General features: G+C 47.2%; 1 protein-coding gene across 7 annotated transcripts in view; it reads left to right on the forward strand.

Moving 5' to 3' along the window:
- LOC147108815 (protein phosphatase EYA1-like) overlaps positions 1-26,895 on the forward strand; it is a 268,092-nt gene that overhangs the window by 68,984 nt on the left and 172,213 nt on the right. For 5 of the 7 annotated variants that reach the window (XM_086005679.1, XM_086005680.1, XM_086005682.1 and 2 more), the window contains exon 2: positions 24,888-25,012. In XM_086005679.1, the coding sequence (XP_085861805.1) occupies positions 24,892-25,012 (121 nt within the window). In that variant the 5' untranslated portion in view covers positions 24,888-24,891. Of the gene's footprint in view, positions 1-23,929; positions 24,030-24,887; positions 25,013-26,895 lie in introns of those variants that run through there. The other 2 variants (XM_086005678.1, XM_086005683.1) reach the window with 2 other exon arrangements.

Genomic DNA, 26,895 nt, shown 5'->3' on the forward strand with positions numbered 1-26,895 from the left:
CCCAGTACAAATGGGGGACGTGTGCGTGGCTTTAATGAATCTTCTACCTGCCTCAGGAGAGCGCCTTGGCTGCCCCTGTAGAGGCCCCGGGCAAAATGGCGGCGGGTGGAGTTGGAGAAGGAACGGGGCGGTAGGTGGAGCACTCTGATTTTAGGGCTGCTGCTGCCCCAAGTCCCGCCCGGAAGACTGAGTTAAAATTGGCCCCAAGTCCTTTGTATGACGAAGATTATTGTTGGTGAATCTCATAACCAGATGCCTCCCCATAAGGATCCCCTTTAAAAATCGAACAGTTACAAAGGATTATTTAATTTTGCTCTGTTTGTTCAATTTGTGACTATTGTTTAACAGGGCTTGTTAATTTTGAAGGAAATATGCAGCATGAAATTAACTGTAATTCAGCATTCTCAACACAGCCCACATGCGAAATGTGATCATTGCAAAGTTGTGCAATATCGATTTAACTAATAATGATTCCATCATTAATAAGCTCAGCAAATCTACTATACGGATTCAGCACTATTACACCAACCAGCCACTTCATGAAAAGAGTAATTCTGTATCATGATAAAGCCAAGTAAAACGTGTGCTCTGCAGTAATAATATGCATTACAATTGAAGCCAAATTATTCTTGGGTGTGTGACTGTATTTTCACTAATGATAATTCAGCTGTCTTCACAGTCATGGTCTGTAGCTCCTTCAAGTCAGTATCTAAGCCAAGAATGGATAAACCAAACCAAAAGGATGCTCATGTTCATTTTTTTGTAACTATGTGATTTTAAATGGGGACCTCATGGTAAAGCTGCCTCTTTAATTGAGGCTGAATTCTGTCTTTGTGTTTTGCCATCAAGTTCCACAGTTTAGGACACCACCAAAGTTCAAAAAGTGTAGGAGAGAAGAAAAGATAAATTAAGAAGCAAATTTGGCTTTTAAAAGCTCCCTCAGCGTGGGGGTGCTACAGTTAATTGTAGCATCCACCACAGTTCGTGCTTCTACCTTTTGAATTTCATAAAAAGGGGAAAAAACAAGAGGCAGGACAGCTAGTCCTGGAGTTGCACGTGTTATGGACAGTTTAAAGCTACATTGGCAAAGACCTTGGAAAAGGCTACCTACATCTCTCCTCTTGACCCAGAGATGATGCATAGTCTGGGGAGAGGTGAAAGAGTTCAAAGAGAGAACTTGTTCTCTGGAAAAAAAAACAATTAAAAATAAAAGTACATTATTTGGCCAAAATTGCTCAGCCCTTCCAGTAAGAGTGTGGCCGATAGACCCGGAAGTAGGGAGGGATCCGGATTCGCTGGGCCTCAGCCTACACTGGGAGTTCCTGCTTGGCCTAGTAAGAGGCAAAGCCTACTCTTGTCCTTTACAAGGTCAGTGACAGAAAGGGATTGGAGATTAGATTGGGGCGGGATGGGGGGTGGGTGGCGGGAGGGCAGGGATGGGGGCAGTGCTGGCAGTCTGTCAGAGACATGGCCAAACGCTGATGGTAGGTACACCCAGTGAGAACAGGTATACTGGCTACTACCCTGGCGGAATAACAACAGAAAATGCTGGAAAAACTCAGCAGGCCAGGCAACATCCGTGGAGAGAGAAATAGAGTCAACGTTTCAGGTCGAAACCCTTCGTCAGGACTGAAAAAGCACAGGAAATGAAACAGATTAAAAGGCCAGTCTGGGGGCTGGGAAATGGGGATGAAAGAACAAAAGAGAAGTGAAGAGACATTAAGAGGTATTCAAGATGAGACGGTGATAGGACTAGTGGAAGGACAAAAGACGGCTCTAGATGAGGTGTGAAATGCGTTGGCAGAATGAGAGACAGCTGCCATGTGGGAGAGAAAAAAAGGGGGAAGGGCACAAAACAAAGGTGTGGATAAAAAATATATAAATGTGTAATAGGGGCCGAGGTTATGATTCTGTTTTTTTGTTGTTATTTCGGATTTCCAGCATTCGCAGTATTTTGCTATCGTACTACCCTGGCGGACTTGGACTCACTTGGAGGTCCAGGCCTGGGTTTTGGCATGGGTCCCCAAGGAACTTTAGGTAGAAATTTTTCATATATCAATGGCCACCATACAAAAGAAGGCCAACAATGCTCTAAAATGATCTTCCCCAGGGTGATTCTGGCAGTTCCCCTCTTCCCCCTCAACAGCAGCAATTGGCCAATTTTCCAATCGATGGGGGCTGGTGGCCGCCCAAGGTGCCTGCATCACAATGGATATTTAAATGACAGAACCTGCATATTCAGGTGGATTCAGCACTGGATTGCCCTGGCTGGTGCGATCCTGGCATAATGGCTGCCTGTGGATTTTCAGGGCCTCTATGAACTGACGACCAAAAATCCCAAATCCTGATATTCAAATTACGATGTCTTTACGAGTTTCCTTTCTAAGTGCTATCTCATTTTGTTGCAGTGATCCATTTACGTTTTTTAATTAAATTGTTGGATGTAGGGAAAGGGCCACGGCCCACAATAGAGGACACCACCAGTGTTGAAGATTACAAGTGACAATGAAGTAAATCAGTAAAAAGCATTCAGTGACACTTGGGTTTTTAAAAGACTGAAGAAGTAGTAAGAACTGAGGGAGGTTAAGGAGTTCTACAATTTCGAGGTCCATGGAAAGAATAAGTGAGAATCATTAGAAAGAATCAGTCTCTGGTGTGGTAGAGCGGCACTGAGCAAGGGTGGGGGCAGTTGTAGGTTTCAGCTCCATGGTGCAATCTTCTTCAAGTAGGAAAATGCTGGGCAGGACCGAGGAAAAAATCAGAGGGCAGAGTTATGACTGAGTAGTTGGTCCCTGGCATCGCCTAGCTGCTGATTACATGGAGGATCAGTGGCAGGCTGGGAATGGCCTGGGTATATCTATTATCTTGAATGTAAGGTGCGCTGATTCTTGATTTTAACAAAATGAGCATTGCAGGAGAATTTGCAGCTTGGGAGGATTAAGAGAGGAAAGTTCAGGACACCTTGACTATAGTTTTTTTTAATTCGTTTATGGGATGTGGGTGTCGCTGTCAATACCAGCATTTATTGCCCATCCCTAATTGCCCTTGAGAAGGTGGCGGTGAGCTGCCCTCTTGAACCGCTGCAGTCCGTGTGGTGAAGGTACTCCCACAGTGCTGTTAGGTAGGGAGTTCCAGGATTTTGACCCAGCGACGATGAAGGATCAGCGATATCATTCTAAGTCAGAATGGTGTGTGACTTGGAGGGGAACTTGGAGGTGGTGGTGTTCCCATGCGCCTGCTGCCCTTGTCCTTCTAGGTGGAAGAGGTCGGGGGGTTGGGAAGTGCTGCAGTGCATCTTGTAGATGTTACACACTGCAATTACGGTACACCGGTGGTGGAGGGAGTGAATGTTTAAGTTGGTAGATGGGGTGTCAATCAAACGAGCTGCTTTGTCCTGTATGGTGTCGAGCTTCTTGAGTGTTGTTGGAGCTGCACTCATCCAGGCAAGTGGAGAGTATTCCATCACAGTCCTTACTTGTGCCTTGTAGATGGTAGAAAGGCTTTGGGGAGTCAGAAGGTGAGACACTCGCCACAGAATACCCAGCCTCTGACCTGCTCTTGTTGCCACAGTATTTATGTGGCTGGCCCAGTTAAGCTTCTGGTCAATGGTGACCCTAGGATGTTGATGGTGGGGGATTCGGCGATGGTAATGCCATTGAATGTCAAGGGTCAGTGGTTAGACACTCGCTTGCCGGAGATGGTCATTGCCTGGCGCTTCTGTGGCGCAAATGTTATAGTATTATCAATAAGAGAGAGAGAGAAGAAATACATGAATAAATTATTAATAGTAAGTTTACAAATGCACCCATCAGTGCTTATAAATCATTCTAGGTACATAGAACCAAAAATCAGATACACAGACAAAAGTTCATATTATCACAGGCTCCCGTGTCAAAACTGGGATAAGCATGTTAGGACAAACATTGATGAGAGTTCTATAAAAAATTAGTGCTTGCAATAAAATTTGCATATTAGGTGTGCATAGAGAATGCTCAAGGGTTCATTAATAATTTTTAAAAAATCCATGAATAAAAGTGTTAAAATTAAAATGCAAAAAGTCAAGATAAAGAAACAAGGTTTGTTTTTCTCTTAAAACGTATCTCTTTTTAACATAAAGCAAATGAGTTGTGTGGCCAGTGTAGGTGGTTTGAAAAGTACCACCTGCTTCTCAAGATAAGAGTAAGTTCATGGCTCTTATTAATCTCTTGGCTGTGCGCAAAGTAAGCGGAACAATGAATAGAAAGGTGAGCTCCTCTTAGAGTGACTCAGAGACATCCATATGCTGTGGATGTAGTCGCAGCAATGGGAACCTTTTGAAGTCGCACACAGCTGTCATCTCTTGTGTTCTGCTCACTGACTAGAGTCTGGAACACTCCTGCAAATGCCGAGTTCAACTATTTCATCATATGTCATTGCCTCAGGGCTCCAAGAATGTAAATCAGACCCCACAAATGTCTGAGTCACACGACAAGATCATATTGTTACATTTGAAACCAGTTGTCACTTTTATCTTCGGCTTTTGTGGACGAGGGTAGTAGCTATTTTGCAGCAGATCAGTGCCATAATGTAATTGTATAGTTGAGCGCCCGACCACAAAGGGAGTCACACAATCTCTTGGTCCTTATTTTTTCTCCATATTCTAATGTCCACCAATATAAATGTACAGAAAATCAGAATAGTATAAACAGTTGTGAGTTTCAGTGCATTAAGACATTTTTCTTATCTAATAGCAAAATACTTTCTTATCTATTCTGGATGGCGACAGATAAAAATTTCCAGGATGTCAGATGGAAGCTGACTACTGTAATAAAACAACAAGATCATGCTAGGTCAAGGGCCCCAACCAAAAAATAAAGCTCGCCTTTTGTCTTTCAGAAACGGATTGACCTGCTGCGTACTTCCAAGATTTTCTGTGTTTTTTTTAAATTTTATATTTACAGGATCTTTTTCAATCTAAGCCCCGGAGCAGCTGGGCTCTGACATGTGTGCAGCTTCCACAATCCTCTAGGCGTTAATGTTGCAGATCAATTGACAGATTGAGAATAATGTTGTGAAGCAGTTACTTTCATCCCTTCCGAGCCAAAGGTCCTGTATTCTCAGAATGGAACAGTCGCTTGTCCTGTATTCTCTGAATAGGGCCGTTTGCAAGCCCTTCGCTCTCGGAAAGCTGTTCCAATGCATTACTACAATCGTCCGCACTGCCACCCAACTCGAATCGCGCTTTTAATCGTACCTCTTTGCTACATATAATAGCAAAATACTGCGGATGCTGGAAATCTGAAACAACAACAGAAAATGCTGGAAATACTCAGCAGGCCAGGCATGCTGAGTATTTCCAACATTTTCTGTTGTTTCCTTTTTGCCACAGTTCAGGTTTTTCCCAACACTTTTGTTGTGTTTACAGATCATTGGCGGTTTCCATAAGCAGACCGAGTCTCCTGTGATCCAAAACCTGTATCTTTATATTATATGCCGTGAAGGGGTTAATCTGCCCGAGTTTACCCGTTGTCCCCCTAATCACGGAATATTCTTCACTGAAGATCACATGTAGTGTTCTCCTGCTGTTACCAGAAAGTGGAAAATACCATGTGGGCAGACCAGTACTGTTTGACTAAAACTATTGGGTCAGATTAATTTACATCTTAAATAATAAACAGAAGCGAAATGATACAGCAGTACTTAGAATCGGTCCACAAGGAGTTCATATGTCCTTTTTTTGAAAGTATTTCGTAGAGTCTGGTAAGTGACAGGACTTTTGAATGAAACAGTCATAATTGCCACTTAGTAGAGATTCCAGGTGCAATATTGTACATGAATATTGTACATGAATATTGTACATGAATATTGTACATGAATGTCCATCTATGGAGATTGGAACACTCATCAGAACGAATGCTGAGCAGCTAGAGTTGATTAATGCCATGGGATGTCTTTTATGTTACAGTCATTTTCTTGACATAAACTGACGGGGGGTGGGGGGGAGGATGTGAATTTCCGTGGTGTTCTCTCGATTGTCCACCATAACTTTGGCGGAAGATCAGCGGAAACTCCGGAGGAACAGCACAACATTTACACCATTTCTCCGGGGTTTCTGTGGATATTCGGCAGAAGGTAAGCAGACGATTGGGAGAAACCCTGCGGAAATTCAACCTCTGAGAGTTTAACAGTTCAGACACCTTGTGAAGTAAGGGGATAGTGTCTGGACCTTTGCCACTTCCCCTATATATTTGCCTTAATGGATCAGCATTAGAATCATCTATTCTACTGTCGGTTAATTCACATATGTTAAGTTACAAATAACCTATTCCATCCACCAAACATTTTTCAACTTACCTCATTTCTGCACAAGGGTTTGGAGACAAACAAAGAAAATCAATTCAGGACAATTGCTTTACAATGCTCACTGACCTATATTGGCTCCTGGTCCAGCAACACCTCAATTTTAAAATTCTCATCCTTGTGTTTAAATCCTTTCATGGCCTCGCCCCTCCCTATCTCTGAAACCTCTCCAGTCCTACAACCCTACAAGAACTCTGCATTCCTCCAATTCTGGCCTCTTGAGCATACCCAATTTCCTTCGCCCCACCATCGGCGGCCGTGCCTTCAGCTGTCCAGGCACTAAACTCTGGCATTCCCTCCCTAAACCTCCGCCTCTCTACCTCTCTCTCCTCCTTTAAGATGCTCCTTAAAACCTACCTCTTTGACCAAGCTTTTGGTCACATGTCCTAATATCACCTTATGTGGCTCAGTGTCAAATTGTGTCTGATTCAGCTCCTGTGAAGCATCTTGGGGTGTTTAAAGGTGCTATATAAATGCAAGATGTTGTTGTTGTTGAATACACTGTCAAAGTCTGATCGTGCAGCCAGTTATTTCTATTGGTTACCCCTGCTACAGAAAAATAGGGTTCTCACAGAGACACAGCTGGCTGAAGCCAATTTTAAAAATCAACTTTGCCCTAACTAGCTGACAGGACATTAGATAAAATGTAGAGGTTTCCCAAATTAATCATACTCCTGTCTTTCATTTTCAAACCTCCCTTCCCAATATGCCAGCTTTGCATGTTGCGGAAACATGTCATAGCAGGGTTATAATCTCTCTGTCTCCTCAGTACTTAAGACAAATGTGACCAATTTAATTAATCAGCGCATTATAGGATTATGCATCCACATATTGGACTTATCTTGTGCAACTACAAACAAGGTATATCTTGCACTGCTGAGGTATTTACTTCAACCCTTCATTCTGACAACGCAATTCTCTCCTAAAGGTGATCACTTTTCATTGTCAGTCATCGTAGTGAAATAGCAAACAAGATCAGCTTAAAACTGAGTAAAAGTATTTACTAAAGGACATGAATTTTTAGCAGTTCTGATGTTGCCCTCCCATAATAGCAACATTCTTTAATTGCGGTCAAATTTTGACTTATGGGCCCCCGTACCGGCGAGACTCGGCGACCAGCCTTGGGGACCCTGTACCAGCGGAGTCTCGGTAACTAGCCTCGATGAACAGCCCACTCCCACCCCACCCCAACACTCCCCCCACCCCCCACCCCCCGCCGTACCGGCAGAGCCTCGGTGACCAGCCCCCTGGTACCAGCAGAACCTCAGTGACCAGCCCCCTCATACCAGCAGAGCCTCAGTGACCAGCCCCCTCGTACCAGCAGAGCCTCAGTGACCAGCCCCCTCATACCAGCGGAGCCTCAGTGACCAGCCCTCTCGTACCAGTGGAGCCTCAGTGACCAGCCCCCTCGTACCAGCAGACACTCAGTGACCAGCCCCCTCGTACCAGCAGAGCCTCAGTGACCAGCCCCCTCGTACCAGCAGAGCCTCAGTGGCCAGCCCCTCATACCAGCAGAGCCTCAGTGACCAGACCCCTCATACCAGCAGAGCCTCAGTGACCAGCCCCCCCGTACCAGCAGAGCCTCAATGACCAGACCCCTCATACCAGCAGAGCCTCAGTGACCAGCCCCCTCGTACCAGCAGAGCCTCAGTGACCAGCCCCCTCGTACCAGCAGAGCCTCAGTGACCAGCCCCCTCATACCAGCAGAGCCTCAGTGACCAGACCCCTCATACCAGCAGAGCCTCAGTGACCAGCCCCCTCGTACCAGTGGAGCCTCAGTGACCAGCCCCCTCATACCAGCAGAGCCTCAGTGACCAGCCCCCTCATACCAACAGAGCCTCAGTGACCAGCCCCCCCGTACCAGCAGAGCCTCAGTGACCAGACCCCTCATACCAGCAGAGCCTCAGTGACCAGCCCCCTGGTACCAGTGGAGCCTCAGTGACCAGCCCCCTCATACCAGCAGAGCCTCAGTGACCAGCCCCCTCATACCAGCAGAGCCTCAGTGACCAGCCCCCCCGTACCAGCAGAGCCTCAGTGACCAGCCCCCTCATACCAGCAGAGCCTCAGTGACCAGCCCCCTCGTACCAGCGGAGCCTCAGTGACCAGACCCATCGTACCAGCAGGGCCTCAGTGACCAGCCCCCTCATACCAGCAGAGCTTCAGTGACCAGCCCCCCGTACCAGCAGAGCTTCAGCGACCAGCCCCCTCGTACCAGCAGAGCCTCAGTGACCAGCCCCCTCATACCAGCAGAGCCTCAGTGACCAGCCCCCCCTGTACCAGCAGAGCCTCAGTGACCAGCCCCCTCATACCAGCAGAGCCTCAGTGACCAGACCCCGCTCATACCAGCAGAGCCTCAGTGACCAGCCCCCCTCATACCAGCAGAGCCTCAGTGACCAGCCCCCTCATACCAGTGGAGCCTCAGTGACCAGCCGCCCCGTACCAGCAGAACCTCAGTGACCAGCCCCCCTGTGCCAGCGGAGTTTGCCAACATACTGGAATGCCTGTATCTTGGACGAAGCTTGCGGGGTGTATGCTCTGCCCATGTTTTCTTTAAAATTGTAATGGGGGTTCCCAACTATGTCCGTAGGGCACGGATTTGAATGGGACAGAGGCCTACCACTTGTTTCAGGCAGGCGCTGCAGCCGCCCAGCGGCAGGCTCTTGTGAAAGTCGCAGCAAACCGATCGTCGGGGTTAATGGGCCGGTAAGACCATCGACACAATTTTTAGGGTCTTAACACCCCATTAAGACCAATTTTCCCAAAGTGAAAATCAGCCCCAGTGTATCTAGTGAGCTATGCAGAAGAGAAAGAATTCGCTTTTATACAGCCAGAATTTCATGTCCTCAGGACATCTCAAAGCGCTTTACAGCAACCAATTACTTTTGAAATGTGGTCACCATTGTTTTGTTGACAGAAACAGTTTGGGCTAGATTTTCAGTATAGACAGTTTTGGGGCGCTAACCTTAGCGCCCGCCCGAAGTTAGCGCCAGCCCCAAAGTAGCGCCCCGTTGCCGGAAATTCAGTGGCTTCGCCCTAAGAGGTTGGTGGAGCGCTAAAAGAGGCGTTCCACTACTATCTTTAGGCGCTAAGCCGGCGGTGCAGAGCGCAACACCCGAGCTCGGGCGCAGCGCACGGCAGACACTCTGGTGCCAGTGAGCTCTTAAAGGGGAAGGGTGCATGTGTTTTTTTCAAAGGCAGAGTCTGGGGGGGAAAACAGGAGGAGGAGGAGGAGGTGGTGGTGGTGGTGGCCGGAAACATAAATACACTGTTCACAACAACACACTGGATCCTTCCACACAACACATGCAGACTGCCGGTTATAGTGCAGGAGGAGTGCCCTTTAATTTGCGCTCCCCAGGGTGTGTTGCGTTCCATTTTACAAATGCTCTGGACGCCAGCCGCACAATGGGGCGGTCCGACTGAAGTTTGGATTCGGGGCGGCCAAAGGGCATTGCATGAGGATGTGACGTCATTTTCTGCGCGCGCATCCGGGCGGCCGCTAAACTTTGCGCCGGCGCTAACGGGCAACTTAATTTGGGGCGGGGCGCAAACTGCACTGCGCCCGGGCGCTACACGCATAGCGCCCGAAAATCACTTCTCTTAAGGCGCTAACTGCTGGCGCAAGCAACTGAAAATCTAGCCCTATTTGTCCAGTTTGCACACAACAAGGTCCCACAAACAGCAATGAGATAAGTGGCCAATTCATCAGCTTTTGGTGCACTGGTTGAGGGGTAGATGTTGGCCAGGAGGCAGACAGGTCCTTGGTTTAACGTTTCATCCAAAAAAGCAGCACCTCTATCAAAATAACACTCCCTCAGTTCTCCACTGGAGTATCAGCCCAGGTTAAATGCCCATGTCGGATGCTGGAGTAGGGCTTGACCTCACAACCTTCTGACACAGAGGCGAGAGTGCTACCATTGCAACCACAACTGTAAACTTTTCAGCTTCTTCACAATTACAAATTGAAAGCGCAGTGGCCTAGATATTCAAAGACGGTGCCTCAGCTTTACAGACATAAAATGGGTGTCTACGGGTCCAAGATGGCGGACGGCATGCCCGCACTCATTCTGTGCTGGAACTGCGCTGCCTGCCGTATTGGTTAGGGCTGCTCAGTAGGTGTCCAAGGTGCGCCCCTGAAACTGGTGCCAGTTCCATTGTATATGAAAATCAGGGGCCTAACAGCTGTTCCAGGCCCCTTTGCCAAACTGGACGGTGAATGACCACGGCTTGTGCCGTGCAGGCTGTGGTCAGTTTGTAAGGGGTTTTTGCTAGGTCTCTCTCTCTGGTGAGACCTCTCTCTCTTTTGCACAGTAATTTACCGAGTGGTTCGACCCAGTCACCCCTTAGGTTCTGTACACTGGACTTTGAGGCAGGAACTACAATGCAGAGAATACTCTGTAGACCAAGTTTAATGAAACAAAGTGAAATTTTATTGCATAAAGGAAAAATTGAATGTAAGCCAATAAGGTACATGGGAGGGAAAAACAAATCATAATACAGTACTAACCAATATATCCACAGACATATTGTACTTTACAAGGTTCACCATGAAATAGGGAAACACACGGAACATCGAGGGACAACAACTCATTGTTAATTATCCCCTAAAATGCCCACCCCCTAAACCTAGCTAGATTAGATTATGAGGGGCCAGAAACATGCTCACCAGTCCCAGTTAGAAAAGTCTTCAAAACATCTCCGATCCCAATCGTCTACCGAATCGTCTTCTTCTTCCGAGTCTGAACGGCCTCTCTACTGAACCCGAACTCCTAACCGAACTGCACCTTCTTCGGACCCCCGAATGATCTCTCGAAAATTATCTCTACAATGCTCTTCTTGCTCTCCCGCACTGCTCTCTCTCCGAACTCGAACTCCTAATGGTCCCAGGTCTCCAGTTATACTTCTCATGGAGGCCCTTATCTCCCGCCATATCAAGGTTAGTCTTTGTTTAAATTTTGGCGGGCTTGTAGCACAGAGTGGTAGTCATTGTGTTTAAAGTACTTTAGGGATGGCCGGTAACTGCCATCTCTGGTCTGGAATGACCTTGTACTGTCTTTAATGGGTCTTGATGTCCCCCTTTGAACTTGAAGCTGTTTCCCTTTGTCTGGGTAAACATTTTGATGGCCTTTATCTACAGGCCGATCTGATTGGATCTGCATCCAATCCATATGTATGGGGTTCTGTCTGGTTTCGCATTCTCCGAAATTGCATTCCAGAACTTACTATGGGCTGAATCTGCAAAAGCTGCCTGTGGACTGCAGGAACCATTTTAAAACAGGACATTTGGATAATCATAATTTAATAGGACAAAGTCAGCATGGTTTTATGAAGGGGAAGGCATGTTTGACAAATTTGCTGGAGTTCTTTGAGGAAGTAACATATAGGGTGGATAAAGGGGAACCAGTGGATGTAGTGTATTTAGACTTCCAAAAGGCATTTGACAAGGTGCCACACAAAAGATTATTGCTTAAGATAAAAAATCACAGGATTGGGGGTAATATTCTGGCATGGATAGAGGATTGGCTATCTAACAGAAGGCAGAGAGTTGGGATAAATGGTTCATTCTCAGACTGGCAATCAGTAACTAGTGGTGTTCCGCAGGGGTCAGTGCTGGGTCCCCAACTCTTTACAATCTATATTAACGATTTGGAGGAGGGGACCGAGTGTAACATATCAAAGTTTGCAGATGATACTAAGATGGGAGGGAAAGTAGTGAGTGAGGAGGACATAAAAAACCTGCAAGGGGACATAGACAGGCTAAGTAAGTGGGCAGAGATTTGGCAGATGGAATACAATACTGGAAAGTGTGAGGTTATGCACTTTGGCAGGAAAAATCGTAGAGCAAGTTATTATCTTAATGGCAAGAAACTGGAAAGTACTGAAGTACAAAGGGATCTGGGGGTCCTGGTGCACAAAACTCAAAAGGTTAGTATGCAGGTGCAGCAAGTGATTAAGAAGGCCAATGGAATGTTGGCTTTCATTGCTAGGGGGATAGAATATAAAAATAGGGAGGTATTGCTTCAGTTGTACAAGGTATTGGTGAGACCGCACCTGGAATACTGCATACAGTTTTGGTGTCCATACTTAAGAAAAGACATACTTGCTCTCGAGTCAGTACAAAGAAGGTTCACTCGGTTAATCCCGGGGATGAGGGGATGGACATATGAGGAGAGGTTGAGTAGATTGGGACTCTACTCATTGGAGTTCAGAAGAATGAGAGGCGATCTTATTGAAACATATAAGATTGTGAAGGGGTTGGATCGGGTGGATGCGGGGAGGATGTTCCCGATGATGGGTGAAACTAGAACTAGGGGGCATAGTCTTAGAATAAGGGGCTGCTCTTTCAAAACTGAGATGAGGAGGAACTACTTCACTCAGAGGGTGGTAGGTCCATGGAATATGCTGCCCCAAAAAGCTGTAGAAGCTACATCATTACATAAATTTAAAACAGAAATAGACAGTTTCCTAGAAGTAAAGGGAATTAAGGGTTACAGGGAGTGGGCAGGAATTTGGACATGAGTCCAGGTTCGGATCGGACATGGCCCTGTGGGTAGCGGAGCGGGCCCAGGGGCCGTGTAGCCTGATCCTGCTGCTATTTCGTGTGTCTAATTCTGTTAGATTCAGGAGATGGTTCTGTGATAGTAGATTGGCGGTTAGGATCAGATCAGCCATGATCTTATTGAATGGCGGAGCAGGCTCGAGGGGCCAATTGGCCTACTCCTGCTCCTATTTCTTATGTTCTTATATTCTTATGTAAAATGTCCCAAAAAGCTGGTCATGGGGTCTGGCGCCATTTTGTGTGCCCCTTTTTCTGGGCTTCTTTTAAAACAGTCTTTAAAATTAAGGCCTTTTCTGCCAATAGACCCTTATAGGAAAATGTTCAATTTTGCGAATCCTACAGTCCCCCCTGATGATACTATAACTTGCTTGAAGTATCATAATTCTGGGTGAGCAAAATTTTCTGACTCTCCATAATCAAACCATCCCCTGTATTTACCTATCTATGACCCCACGATACATGCATTTCCCATTTCAGAAAACCCACAGTGTACATTAAGCATCTATAGATGGCAATACATTGGAGTTAAAATCTGACACACATAATAAACTTCAATAAAAATAATAAAGAAAGAAAAATACACACAAAATCACACATGAATACTATCAAAAAATAGAGGAGGGAGGGAAACTTTAACTCTATACATAGCAGCAAAATTTAAACGGGTGTCTCCTCGTCTACCCGCACATAATGCTTCCTCCATTCTCCTCTGTTCTCATACTTCTGGAAACGTTTGTTCCTCTTACAATGTACAAAGAGTAAATAAATCACAATAAAAATCTGACATACTACGAGGATGTGGGAGGCTATCCTAATCCATGAAGGGACTTCTATATTAGTGAACAGGTCCCACCACTGTGGGGTCACTATATCTAATACGTCTGCCCCTATTTCTAATGTCTTCTGCTCCAGCGTGTAAAAATGTTTCTGTGAAACAGCAACGACTTTTAGTATCTTGGTGAGGTGTTCAGGGAGAGGGGGAATGACGTAGCCAAAATGTGCAACGAATTGTTGCAGATCGGTGAAATTTTCTTTGACAGTGAGGTGAACAGTGGAAGGTTCAGGAATAGGGACAATTCACTCTTGGGCCACTTGAACTTCTGCCTTGGGTTTGAAGCAGAAACTGCTGTCACTGACCGGACACCAGCCGTGCTGTCCATGTTGGTAGTGGGGCACTGCAGTGGTGACACAGTATGTCCCACCTCCTATATATGCCACCTGCGGGGGCACATGGCTTTGTGCCATTGCCTCCATGGTGCAATTTATAGGCTTTGCGCCAGCAGTTCTGAACCCACACTGTGGTTTCGAATAGGCATTCAAGTGCTGGGGACACAGGATGATGTGTGCTCCCCGGCTCCGGCACCCCAAGAGGTCGGTACCCGTCATTACATGCTCCCATCGAATGACGTAAGGTGGGACCGCTGTGTAGCGAATGTGTGCACCCCCTTGAATGACTCCAATGTTCTCCACCCTGTATACCGGGGCGGGTTTAGCTGTCTTTCCCATAACCGGCATTCTTACCACTATACCCATAATGGTGTGATTAGACCGCCCACAGTCCACTGGGACTGGGTAGGCCTCTGAAACTAGTCTGAGCTGGCACGGACTTAATGCGTTCTCAAAAGGGTGGAGGGCTGCGAGGTGCTTATTGCTGATCCAGGAGGGGACCAAACCTTGTTTTAAATCCTCCAGATTACTGCGGCCCTCGCCCAGTAACCACGCCCCGTACAGCATGCACGCCTCATTCTGCGCAGCCTGATCTGACGCATTCCGATCCTCTCTGATGAGAGCATTTACCGTTTTAGCGTGTTTCTCCAGCTCAGCTGTGATTTCTTTTAAGTGTAGTGTCATGGCCTGGTCCTCATGTAACTCAGAACCCACTGCCTTTATTCTCGTCCGTCAGTATCTTTCTTAACTGCGCTTTTAAACCATTGATCTGGGTCTGCAGCTCCACGTCATCCAGAGTGTTGATGACGGAAGTCCCTGTGTTAAAGGCGGTAAAAATATCATTGACTGTACCCCTTCTTTGTCTCCCTACCCTGTCCAAGACCTCATGTGGTGTGGTGTACAATCCGGCTCTTTCGACATCGACAAAGTCGAACTCATAAAATTGTCTGAACATATTTGTTAACAGGACCTGGTACAATTGCTCCGTTTCCTTGGGGCACCACTCTGGCAATCGCACCTCGGTGAGGTTTAAAATCACCGAGGCTACCGCGTAGTGCACCCCTTGGTACAGCACCTGACCTGTGGGTACCAATACAAGTCCGTTCCCGGGTCCCTTGGTAGTGGCGGAGCACCCTTCCTTGCGGGCTATGGCTACCGGAATCATGGGCAGGGGATTGCGGGGGCGGGTGATGAGCTCAGTGGCATTCACCGGGATCGGAGAGTATGGGACTCCGCATGCCCGCGTGCTGACGTCTCACCTCATCCCTTTCCCAGCATCCTGCCACTGTCTCTGGAAAAAGATGGAGACGCCTGTGGGGCAGACGCGTTCTGAACCCCACATGCAGATGTAAATCCCCTCATCTGGTTCCCACCATTTGTCCCAACGGACACTCAATCCCCCATGAGTCCCCATAATAGTCCGATGGGTATTGTTACCCAGTCGCTCCCACTCGACCGTGGAGTTTTTCATGGTCTTACTCAGCTTCCGAAGCCACCACCATCTGTCCAAAGGAACATGTCCATTGCATACTAAACAAATCTTCCTCCCGACGGTTACGCTGACTCTGGGCGTGATGATCCTCACCCTGGGACACATTAGAGAAGTCTCTCCGTATGCAAACCCGGACTGGCTGGAGTATTCCGTAGAGTTCGACCCCAGCCATCCTGGCCACCTCCCTTCGTGGAAGTAGGTGGCTGTTTCCTCAACGTCCCGTTCACCTGTCCCATCAGTCGCGATGGGGGCTGTGTCCCCGGAGCATCCATACATGATGGAGTCCTTGGTGTAGCCCCGATAGGCCAAGCTACACCCGATCACCGCAAACACGATGAGAATCCTCTCCATGGTACCTTTGGTTCCTGCAACAGATTAAATGATACAGCCAGGCTCCCGAGAGATTCTGGCCTAGGTGAAGACATGATCGGGTCTTTCGACCTCGATCCAAAACAAACACACATGCTGGGCAGATTCCAAAACTATTTCTCATAACACCCATCACCTTAAAAATTTACACACCTTATACTTAACCAAACTTAAACTTAACTAAACTTATGTACAGCGCCGCCCATCCCCGGGCGGTCTGCCTAATCCCTGTTCGGACTGCAGCTCACCGCTCCCTGTGGCGGGGCCGCACTGACCTGTAGCTTGAGTCCCCTGCAGCCTTTTGCTGCCAATTGGGGACTGCGTCTTTCTAGGGATTTCCCAAGTCGGTGTCTGCTGAAGTAGGGGGGAATCGGGCCAGAGTTTTATTGGCTGAGGCGTCCGAGACGACCTACGAGGGGGTACTTCGGGCGATGCTCCCTTTGCGAGTGGACCTTTGGTTGGGACTTTAGCCCTCACAGCCCGTGGCTTCTCCACGACTGTCGGCTTCGGCTCCCTTCCCTCAGACTCCGCCCCTTTGGGATTTGGGTCTGTGGCAGACGACTCCTCCCTACCTGTCCCTACAGGTGGAGAATCTCCGCCCCCAAGTTCTACCTCCCCTAAGCTTGAGCCGAGGGCGGGACCTCCGTCCTCTGACTCCACCTCCTCCAGAATCGTGTCGGGGCAGGGCCTAGCTGTTCGGGCTCCCCCCTAACTGTGCTCGGGTCAGGGGGAGGGCCTTGGTCTTCGGGCTCCTCCCTGTCCGAGTCCCAGGCCAATGAGGAAACCTCCCAGGTAAGCGGGATAGCTCCTCCCCTCAAGCAGGCTGCGGCGACAGCCTGTGTGGTCTGTGACTTTTTGCACGCCTCAGGCTGAGGATTTTTACCCTCAGACTTGGCCTCAGTTGTTGGCTCTTTTGCACCCGGCTTAAATAGTTTGCACTGGTTTACGTGAAGCCATTTAGTGCACCGGGGCAAATTCACTGCGTATACCATGGGGCTGGCTTTATCTACAATACTGTAGGGCCCCATGTACAGTGGTTCTAAACTCCCCACTCGGGCAGAGTTTCCTACCATGACCTTGTCTCCTCCTTCCCACTTCTGGGCTACGGTGGTGGGGACCAGTGGGTCTTGCACCGATTCCCGTCTAGCCTTGTCTATGGCTCTCTCTCCAGCGCGGATGGTCAGACCCAGGAATTTTACTTCCTGCTGGCCGATCCGTGCCTTCTTTGGGTTTACCTTGAAACCCTTTCTGTCTAACAGCTCCAATAGCTCGGCCAATAGTGGGCCATGCTCCTCTCTGGAATCTGTGAACAGGAGCAGGTCATCCACTTACTGCACTAGCTGATTGGGCTGGCTGAACTCTTTTAAACTCCCTGCCATACATTGATGGAAAATGCTGGGGCTGTTATGGAAACCCTGTGGCAAGCAGTTCCAGGTGTACTGTTGCCCTTTAAAAGTAAAGGCAAACTTGTACTGATCCTCCCTCCTTAAAGGGATGGACCAAAACCCATTGGAAATATCCAGCACCGTGAACGTGGTCGTGGATGCTGGAATACTCCCTATCAGGTCGGCAACTGCTGCTACCGTCGGCGCGCAGGCTGGGATGTTACTATTGAGGACTCTGTCGTCCACCGTGGCTCTCCGGGAATTGTCCGGCTTCTTCACCGGCCACAAAGGAGAGTTTACGTGATTGCTGTCTCCATGTCGGGCTCCGCTTCCCTGGGGAAGTTGTACTGTTTTTGGGGTCGGGCCATGGGGTCCCCGTCTACTCTGACCTCAAACCCGGTGACCCTCCCGCAATCGTGTTTGTGAGTGGCAAACGTAGTCAGGTGGTCTGACACGAATGCCTGCAGATCTTGTGGGACGCTGGCAACCATGAGCTCGAGGTCGTAGCCCTCTTTTGGCTTCATGGTACATAGGGTCCCTTTCCCTTCCTTCCCTGGGATGATGACTACCTTGCCTTTCTTACCCGCACTCGCTCCCCAGAGACAGTGATTTCTAAGATCCACGAGGATCCCGTGTTCTACTAAGAAATCGGACCCAAGAATCCCTTTTCCACCCTCCACCTCCCACTTCATCAGTACACACTTCCACGTGGTGCGGAGTGGTCCTAAATGAATGGAGAGGGGGTGGAGAATGCGCCAGCCTGTTCTTTGCCCGTGAAGCCCGACAGAATATATGGAACCCCGGTGGACAGAGGTGAGGTGGTAGGGTTAGCTGCGTGGATCACGGTGCACGATGCCCCCGTATCCAACAGATAGGTCCCTTTTACCTTCTCTACCTCCATCTCCACGAGGGGTCGCCTCCATAAATCATATCGCAACGAACACAGGTAAACGGGCTGCGCTGGCTCTAGTCATTGAGGTGAAGCGGTCGGGGCTGCGGGAACGACAGGACCGGTGGTGACTGCTATCTTCCCCTGTGAGATCATAAGAGGCCGCATTGTCTCTAAAATTGATTCTATCGCAGCGGGATCTATAGCTGCACCGGCTCCTTTTCCTGGGACAGGGGCTGCGGCTTGGACCTGGACTCGTGCTGGGGCGGCGGTCTGGGCTTGGGCTTGGGCTGCGGGAGATTTTCCCTTATTATCCTTCCACGGATTTTTACAGTCCCTGCGCCAATGTCCATCCTTCCCACACCCGTAGCAATTGAACTTGGCCTGGGGAGGGCGATTCCCCTCCTGATGCCACTCCTTTTTACTTGGGGCTGCGGGTTTTGCCTCATGCACTTTTCCCTTAGAAGTAGGTGCCTCTTGACTCCTGCAATTCTTATACGCAATGGTGAGCTGTCGGAGCACTGTCTCCTCTGTGGTGCCGGGACCTTGGGGGTCAAACCAAGATCTGGCTTGGGCCTGTATCTGCGGTAAGCTGTTGGCAACCAGGCAGCGGAGCCAATGAACCCGCTGGACATCGTTCATTGCGGCCCGTTCAGGCATGCCCGGACAGCTGCGCCGATATGCTGGCCACAGCCTTTCTGCGAAAACCCGTGGGGGCTCTCCAGTTAGCTGCATAGCCCCTTCCACACAGAGGAACGGGTTGCCGTCGTCCACTCCCATAACCTCCAGGACCTCGTCCCGGAGTTCCTCATACCCTTTCTGCCCCCTCTTACTCCTGTCTGAGAGGCACTGAAGGATTGTGCTATCCAGGGAGAATAGCAACATTTTAGCCTGTTCTGGACCATCGCAGTCATTGACGGCGGCTGTCTGCTCTATCTCCCTGAAATGGACTGAGGGATCTCCCTTCTCTGAGAGTTTTGGGAGGTGGCTCACCATCGCTCTGATTTGTTGGGCACTGTGGGGCAGTATGAGATGGTTCTGGAGGGGTCCGTCATCGCCATTTGCGGCGGCAGGACCGTACCTCTGGTGCCGAGCAGGACACATTGGTGCCGGCTCCGGCTTCACTACCGGGGGTTGTTCTTCCTCCGGTTCTACCTCGGCTTTCTCCTCTTCTACCACCCCTTCTTCGGGCCAAACCTCATTATAGCTCGGTGGTGCTGAGGGTTCAGTGGCTGGTGCCACAACTACTTCACGTGGAATCGGTTTTTTGGATTCCTTCAGGAAGTCTATGTGACTTGCCTTTGGGTTTACGAGGCATACCATGCCTTTTGCCTTAGCCAGGGCCATTCTTAGGTCTTCTACCGCCTTTTGGCAGGGGCCGTGGTCTGCGCTTTCAAACCCCTGCTCGATGGCCACCTTGTAAGCTGCCTTAACCTCCACTACTTTCTCCTCCTGCACTCTTAGCTGTTGTGCGAGGCGGGCGCTTTTCTCCCGTACTCTCGCTTCATGAATCTTTGCCTCAGTAACCTGGCATTCCAGGTACTCTACTTTAGCCTGATGTTGGCTGGCTACAGTTTGGCGTTCCTGATTCAGCGCGTGAAGCGCTGCGATCAGCTTTTCCCCACCCATGGCCTTTTCCTCTATTTCTGATGCCTGGGTTTTGATCTTGGCTGCCTGCACTGCAACGACTCTGTCCAAAATCTGGACTTGTCTTTTGTAGCACATCAGCCACACTGCCTTCTCTACTGACTTTTTATGTTCTTTACTCTCTGTCCACCTGACGGCTGCGTCTACCGGACGCCCACCCAGTAAGAGATCGGAAATCCACTGGTTAGTGAGATTTACCGTACCAAAAACATAATCCGCTATCCTCTCATCCATAACATTTCGTCCATTTAAACCTGGGTCTAATACATTGCAATCCTGCTGCCAATGTCCTGCCGCGGTCGCCATTTTCTGTAAGGGGTTTTTGCTAGGCCTCTCTCTCTGGTGAGACCTCTCTCTCTTTTGCACAGTAATTTACCGAGTGGTTCGACCCACTCACCCCTTAGGTTCTGTACACTGGACTTTGAGGCAGGAACTACAGTTCCTTCAGGCGCTCAGCAGCCAAACCAGCGACGCATAAAGGCACCACTGGAGGCACCCACCCGAAGATAAGTTTAAAAAATCTTGGCCTGGACTTTCCGCTCGGTTGCGTTGTTTTTTTTCGGCGCAATTCGTCTGAAATCGGGAAAACCAGCGCAAATGATCGCGGAATTTTAAGCGCAAACTACGTCCAGCGCAACTCGGGTTTCCGCAATCTTTTGCGCTAGTTTAAAAAAACATTGCGCTAGAAGCCGGCCCCGCCCACAAAAATGACCACCCCCCCCCCCGATTGAATTAATCACCATTGGGAGTTTCTGCTAATTGCACCCGTTTGTGGATCTTCGAGGCGGCTCTAAAAATTAAGTTTGCTTTTTTAGGCGCAAGGACACTAATAGGCACATTTTTAAAGCTTTTGAATATATATATCTTTTTAATTTACTAAAAAAAACTGACTACACCAATATAACTAGCAAATGGTTCTGTGTAGTTTTTAAGTTATTTTCGGTGATTTAAAATCGGGTTACTCACAGGTGGTGGACTAGACACTCTGATTAAAATGCTTATTTTTTTGTGATAAACCCATTTTCAGCTGTATTAGTTAAACTGCACCAAGTTACCACTCTTAAATATATCAAGGAATATTTTTAAAAGCAACAATGTTTTTTTCTAAATTTACATCCTTAGCCCAGTTGCGCTGGTTCATGGAAGATTTTACGTTCGGCAATATGCAAATGAGTTTGAGCAGAAACTCGGGGGGGGGGGGGAAATCATTTCTCAAAACTAGCGCAAAACTATCGTCGATTGCACCCAAGAGGGAAACTGTATCCCATTTTTACTTACCTAATGGTGGAGCCAAGAGGAGCAGAGTTTCCCCTCCTGGCTCCATATTAAAACTGTGTGCCGCTGATGGCCAACGCTCGGCCCTAGCTCCCGATTGCCGCCCCTCCCCTCCCACCCCAGACTTTCCTGAGGCCCTTGGCCAGCATCTGACATGGGCAATCTCGCTGCCCACACCAGCCCCCCCTGCCCCCACCCCCCCACACACCTCTGGGGAGCTTGCCGATACCATAATAATAAGGCTGGCGGTTCAATTTGTCGCGGTCCTACCATCATCCTCATCAGGCTCGTGCAACATGCTCTACACCGGGGTTACACTCCAATTTGGGCACGATCCAGTTTCTTGGCTGCTGACATTTATTTATAGCTCATTCTGTTAGAAGTGAGTATTAATTGTTTACTCCCATCATTTGTGGTTTTGCATTGTAAAGCTTTTTGGCCAGCCTTTCCTTCATTTATTTATTATTTCTGGGATAATCTAATCGTTGTAAAGCTACGGACAAAGAGTGTTTCATTAAAATGCTTCAGAAATATCTTTATCATAAAAATGGGAGGGAGCTAGCGCTCCATCCATTATCTTGGATATGAAGACTGCAAAGTAAATTTCTGTTATTGGCACAGTTATTATTTGTAAAACTACTGGAACTATGTGAGGACTTTGAAATCAGAAAGAGTCAAAGTCACTGGAGATAACAAACTGTAATAGGGGTTAGCAATGAACTGAACTGCGAACCCAAACATTTAGCCTTACACAGCTCTACTGACTACAAAAAGAAAGAAATCCCCTCGCAAAATATCCTTTGCCAGTATTTTATTTTTGTCTTCACTTTTCCCCTCACCCTTCTGGAGTACACCTGCTCCATGTATAACTTCCTGTCTGAGAGGTTGAATCGGAGATATGTTTTTCTGCAATACAGTCTTCAGCCACTGCAGTAGAGGTCGCAAGATAACTATGGATGAGGAAGGCCTTTTGTCCCATCTTAACTCATCCATCCAGAATGGCCCTACTGCGTCTAATCATTTATTAAACAAATCCAGGTTTTTTTGCTCCACTATTCTGCCCAAAAGCCCATTCCAATTGTTGAGCACACTTTGCATGAAAAATTTCGTAATATCAGTCCTGAAAGTTCCATTTACTAGTTTGAACCTTTGTCCCCGTTACACAGTTTAATTAAAGTAGTATTCCAGATTATCTTTTTCCATACCGTTTACTTTCTTGACGATAGCAAAATACTGCGGATGCTGGAAATCCAAAATAACAACAGAAAACGCTGGAAAAACTCAGCAGGCCAGGGCAGCATCCGTAGAGAGAGAAACAGAGTCAACGTTTCAGGCCGAGAACCTTTCTGACAAAAGGTTCTCGACATGAAACGTTAACTCTGCTTCTCTCTCCACGGATGCTGCCCTGGCCTGCTGAGTTTTTCCAGCGTTTTCTGTTATTTCCGTTTACAGGAAACTTTTTTTTATCCGGCACCGACGGGACCGACGTGGTGCCGGTTCATCAAAAATTCCAGATAACCGAGAGCTATAGTAAAAGATACGGAGAGCTGAGAGCTCCGTATAAAGCAACAAACCCTGTTGCTTAGCAACAGGTTGAGAACAATGGCCACAAGTTCCAAGCGTATCTGTAGCTTAGCAACAGCTGCAGCCATACCCTTGCACAGCAACTGATCGAGAAAGACAAGTACAATATGAAGTAAAACTTACCTGAACCTACTCCTGAATTTTGCCGGTTAACCAAGATTTCCGGTTATTTAGGTGCCGGTAAATCGAAAGTTTCCTGTACTTTCTTGTCCACCTGGATAAGATCACCTCTCAGATGCCTCTTTTCCAGGCTGAATGGCCCAAGTCTCTCCAGTCATTCCTCATAACTCAGACTGTTGGCATTGGGGATTAGCCTCGTGGCTCTTCTCTGCACTGCTTCCAGCACTTGAATGTCTCTTGTTCATCGGAACTAGTCACAGTACTCAAGCTGCAATCTGACCCGAGCACATACAATGTGATCATGACTTCCTCTGACTCAGTGATTCTCCTTCTTTCCATAACATAGCAGGTTGGAGCTTTAATAAAGAAAGACTTGCATTTATATAGCACCTTTCACGACTACCAGACGTCCCAGAGCGCTTTACAGCCAATTAAGTACTTTTTTGAAGTGCAGTCACTGTTGTAATGTAGGAAATGCAGCAGCCAATTTGCATACAGCAAGCTCCCACAAACAGCAATGTGATAATGACCAGATAATCTGTTTTAATGACGTTGATCACAGGATAAATATTGGCGCTTCTTCGAAATAGTGTCACCTGAGAGAGCAGACGTGGCCTCGGTTTAACATCTCATCCGAAAGACAGCACCTCTGACTGCAGCGCTCCCTCAGCACTGCACAGGAGTGTCAGCCTAGATTTTTGTGCTCAAATCTCTGAAGTGGGACTTGAACCCACAAACTTCTGACTCAGAGGCGAGGGTGCTACCAACTGAGCTACAGCTGACACTTAAGGCACAATAGCAGTTTACTGATCACGTTAGTAGGTTAATTGTTTTTTTGAACTGAGGAGGTGATCACTGATGAGATGAGGCCATTGCATCAATTGTATCATTACATTCTCCTCTGTTTCCGAACCTGGTCCATTAACTGTTCTCCAGATTCATAGCAGAATTCCTTGCCATAAACACCACTCCACAGAACAGTGCTCGGTTCAAACACCCTGCAAACAGATGTCCATTGTAATTAGTCATTCCAGTACAATAATCCAAAGGCTACAAATCTACTTAGCAACTAATCTTTTAAACATTCCTGCTGTTGGTATGATAGCTGTCCTCCTGTAGTTGAGATGGTTTGGTTACTGATATTGAAGCTTTCTGTATAGCTGCAGTGGCACATCGGATCGACGCTCAGGCTTTCAACAGTAGGTGAGGAGGTTTGCTTGTTGGTAATGAGTTAAAAGCACACTGTCAAAATATATCATTTAATAAGAGTAGTGATTCAGATTTGAGTAATGGAAAATTGCCACAAAATACCTGTAAACAAACATAGCAATGAATGCTAAGATTCCTTTTGTGAATATCCCTTCAGAATGGATCAATGAATATTTATAAGAGTTAAGAGTATTTCCTTTTCTGTTTGTTGGCAGTAAATCTGTAACAAAAATGAAACTAAAACAATATGCATTTGTTTAAATGTGGAATTAATGACCTCTAATGCTCCTATGGGAGCTGCCTATCCCCACTCACACGATGACTGAAGGTTACTGTAGGCCCAGAATTCAGTAAATCTCTCCAGTCATTCCTGATAACTCAGACCGCCGACACTGGAGAATTCCACGCTAGTCCCCAGCAAAATCTCTCTGTGCCAAGTTAAAACTTGCCATGTTGGTATTTATACAAGCGTGCCGCAAACATTTTATTACAAAATCTAGGTCGTGATTCAGGAATTTCAGAAAACGCAACGTTGGGAGTCAAACATGAAAGTTTTGCTGTTTGCAAAAAGTAATTGCAATATCACTAATGCAACAAAATTAACTTCTCAACTTAATAGCATTCAGTTATACTTATGAGATTTCTAAACATCTGGACAGATCACATATGCGGAAACATTTTTTGCGTTTTAAATTTCCAAGATGTTTTGAGACGTTCATAGAGTTATCATAAAGAGATTTTGGAGGTATTGTTGAAATAATGTATTTGTAATTTGCATGAAAGGCTAAGGGTCTTTTAAATTAAAGTATTGGTGATTGATGAACCTTGTATTGATTGTTACTTTTTTTCCAGGTGCATGGAAATGTTAGATCTGGTGATCCCACACAATCTGACTGGAAGCATCGAGTATCCCAACAATTCAGACGTCAACAACGCTCACATCAATAACATCTCAGAAACATCAAATGGCAAAGAAGGTAGGGGAACAAAGCCGACAGATTTGTTTGCGGCTGTTATCTGGAGTCTGTACAAATGTTCGGAAGATGTTATCACCACTGGAGAAATGACAGGAAAGATGATAATTGGGGTGTCAGAATCCTTTGAGTTTTGCACAACTAAGCTAACGAAATAATTGGAATTCTTTTAAGATCAGCCATACAAAACAAGAATAATACAACAAGAAGGAACGCCTCTGCAAGAAAATAATCAGAGCTCATAGGATTTGAGATGAGCAACTAAATACCTCAATCATAGAATAAGAGATGTTTTCTTGCCCTCTTGAAATTCCCTCTACCCCACCATGATTCATTCTTTGACTGAAACCATGGGCCGACAACAACATGCATTTACATAGTGCTCATTATGTGCAGAAACGTTTCTCAGAACACTGGCTGCTCTAACGTGGTCACTAGAAAGTACGCTCGGGCTAGGTGACAGCCCTTCCAATTTCCCCCCCCTCTCTGTGAGCCATTGCCTGGCCTCTGCTGATTGCATCCATCCAATGATGCAGTGGAGTTTGGGGTCAGAGTGTTGGGAATCACAGGTGCAATTCCCTCTGCGCCATTCTGTGGCAGCTCACATTGCTCACCAATTTCCTGGAGCATACTGCCTCCCTGCAAATGTCAGTGTTAGCTCCAATGGGAAGTCAACAGTTGAGATGGGGAGGTCAGCACCCACTAGCAAAATATTGGGAGAGGGGAAGGGTTTAGTATAATTAAATAGTATGGTTTAAGAACATAAGAAATAGGAGCAGGAGTAGGCCATTCGGCCCTTCGAGCCTGCTCCGTCATTCAATGAGATCATGACTAATCTCTTGCCTCAACTCCATTCATTGGCCCTATCGCCATATCCCTTGATGCCCTTACTAGTCAGAAATCTATCGGCTTCTGTTTTGAATATACCCAATGACTGAACCTCCACAGCCCTCTAGGGTAGAGAATTCCAAAGATTCACCACCCTCTGTGTGAAGAAATTTCTTCTCATCTCAGTCTTGAATGGCCTACCCTTTATCTTGAGGTTATGGCCCCTGGTTCTAGACTCCCCAGCCAAGGGAAACATTCTCCCAGCATCCATCCTATCAAGCCCTGTAATAATTTTGTATGCTTCAATGAGATCCCCTCTCATTCTTCTGAATTCAAGAGAATACAGGCCTAGTTTACTCAATCTCTTCTCATACGACAGTCCCGCCATCCCAGGAATCAACTGGAGAGAACTTGCAGTGAGAGCAGGTGGCTGACAAAATTAGCAATTGGTTGCTGGAGGAACAAAAGACTGGGAGAAGTTATACTGGCAAACCAATAGGCAAGTCAGATTTCTCAAACCCTAATGCAGCAACAGCAACTTGCATTTATATAGCGCCTTTAACATAGTAAAACGTTCCAAGGCGCTTCACAGGAGAGTTATCGAACAAAAACATTGACACCAAGCCAAAGAAGGAGACAAGTGATCAAAAGCTTGGTGAAAGAGCTTTAAGGAGCACCTTAAAGGAGGAGAGAGAGGAGGGGAGGCAAAGAGGTTTAGGGAGGGAATTCCAGAGCTTAGAGCCTAGACAGCTGAAGGCACGGCCACCAATGGCGGGGGTGAAGGAAGTTGGGGAAGCACAAGAGGCCAGAATTGGCGGAACGTGGAGTTCTCAGAGGGTTGTAGGAGGTTACAGAGATAGGGAGGGGTGAGGTCATGGAAGGATTTGAACACAAGGATGAGGATTGTAACATGTTTCAGCAAGACCATCTCTCTAGTAGTAGTTCTTCACTGTGTTCAGGGTCTTGTAACTTCATTGAATATCGTCAAGGACTGTTTGATTAACCAAGGAGAAATAGGCAGTAAATTCAGGAGTTCCTTCACCCGGTTTTCTTCACCA

Source organism: Somniosus microcephalus, chromosome 13 (genome assembly GCF_052327205.1).
Source record: "Somniosus microcephalus isolate GS21.2 chromosome 13, FLI_Smic_1.0, whole genome shotgun sequence".
NCBI lineage: Eukaryota > Metazoa > Chordata > Chondrichthyes > Squaliformes > Somniosidae > Somniosus > Somniosus microcephalus.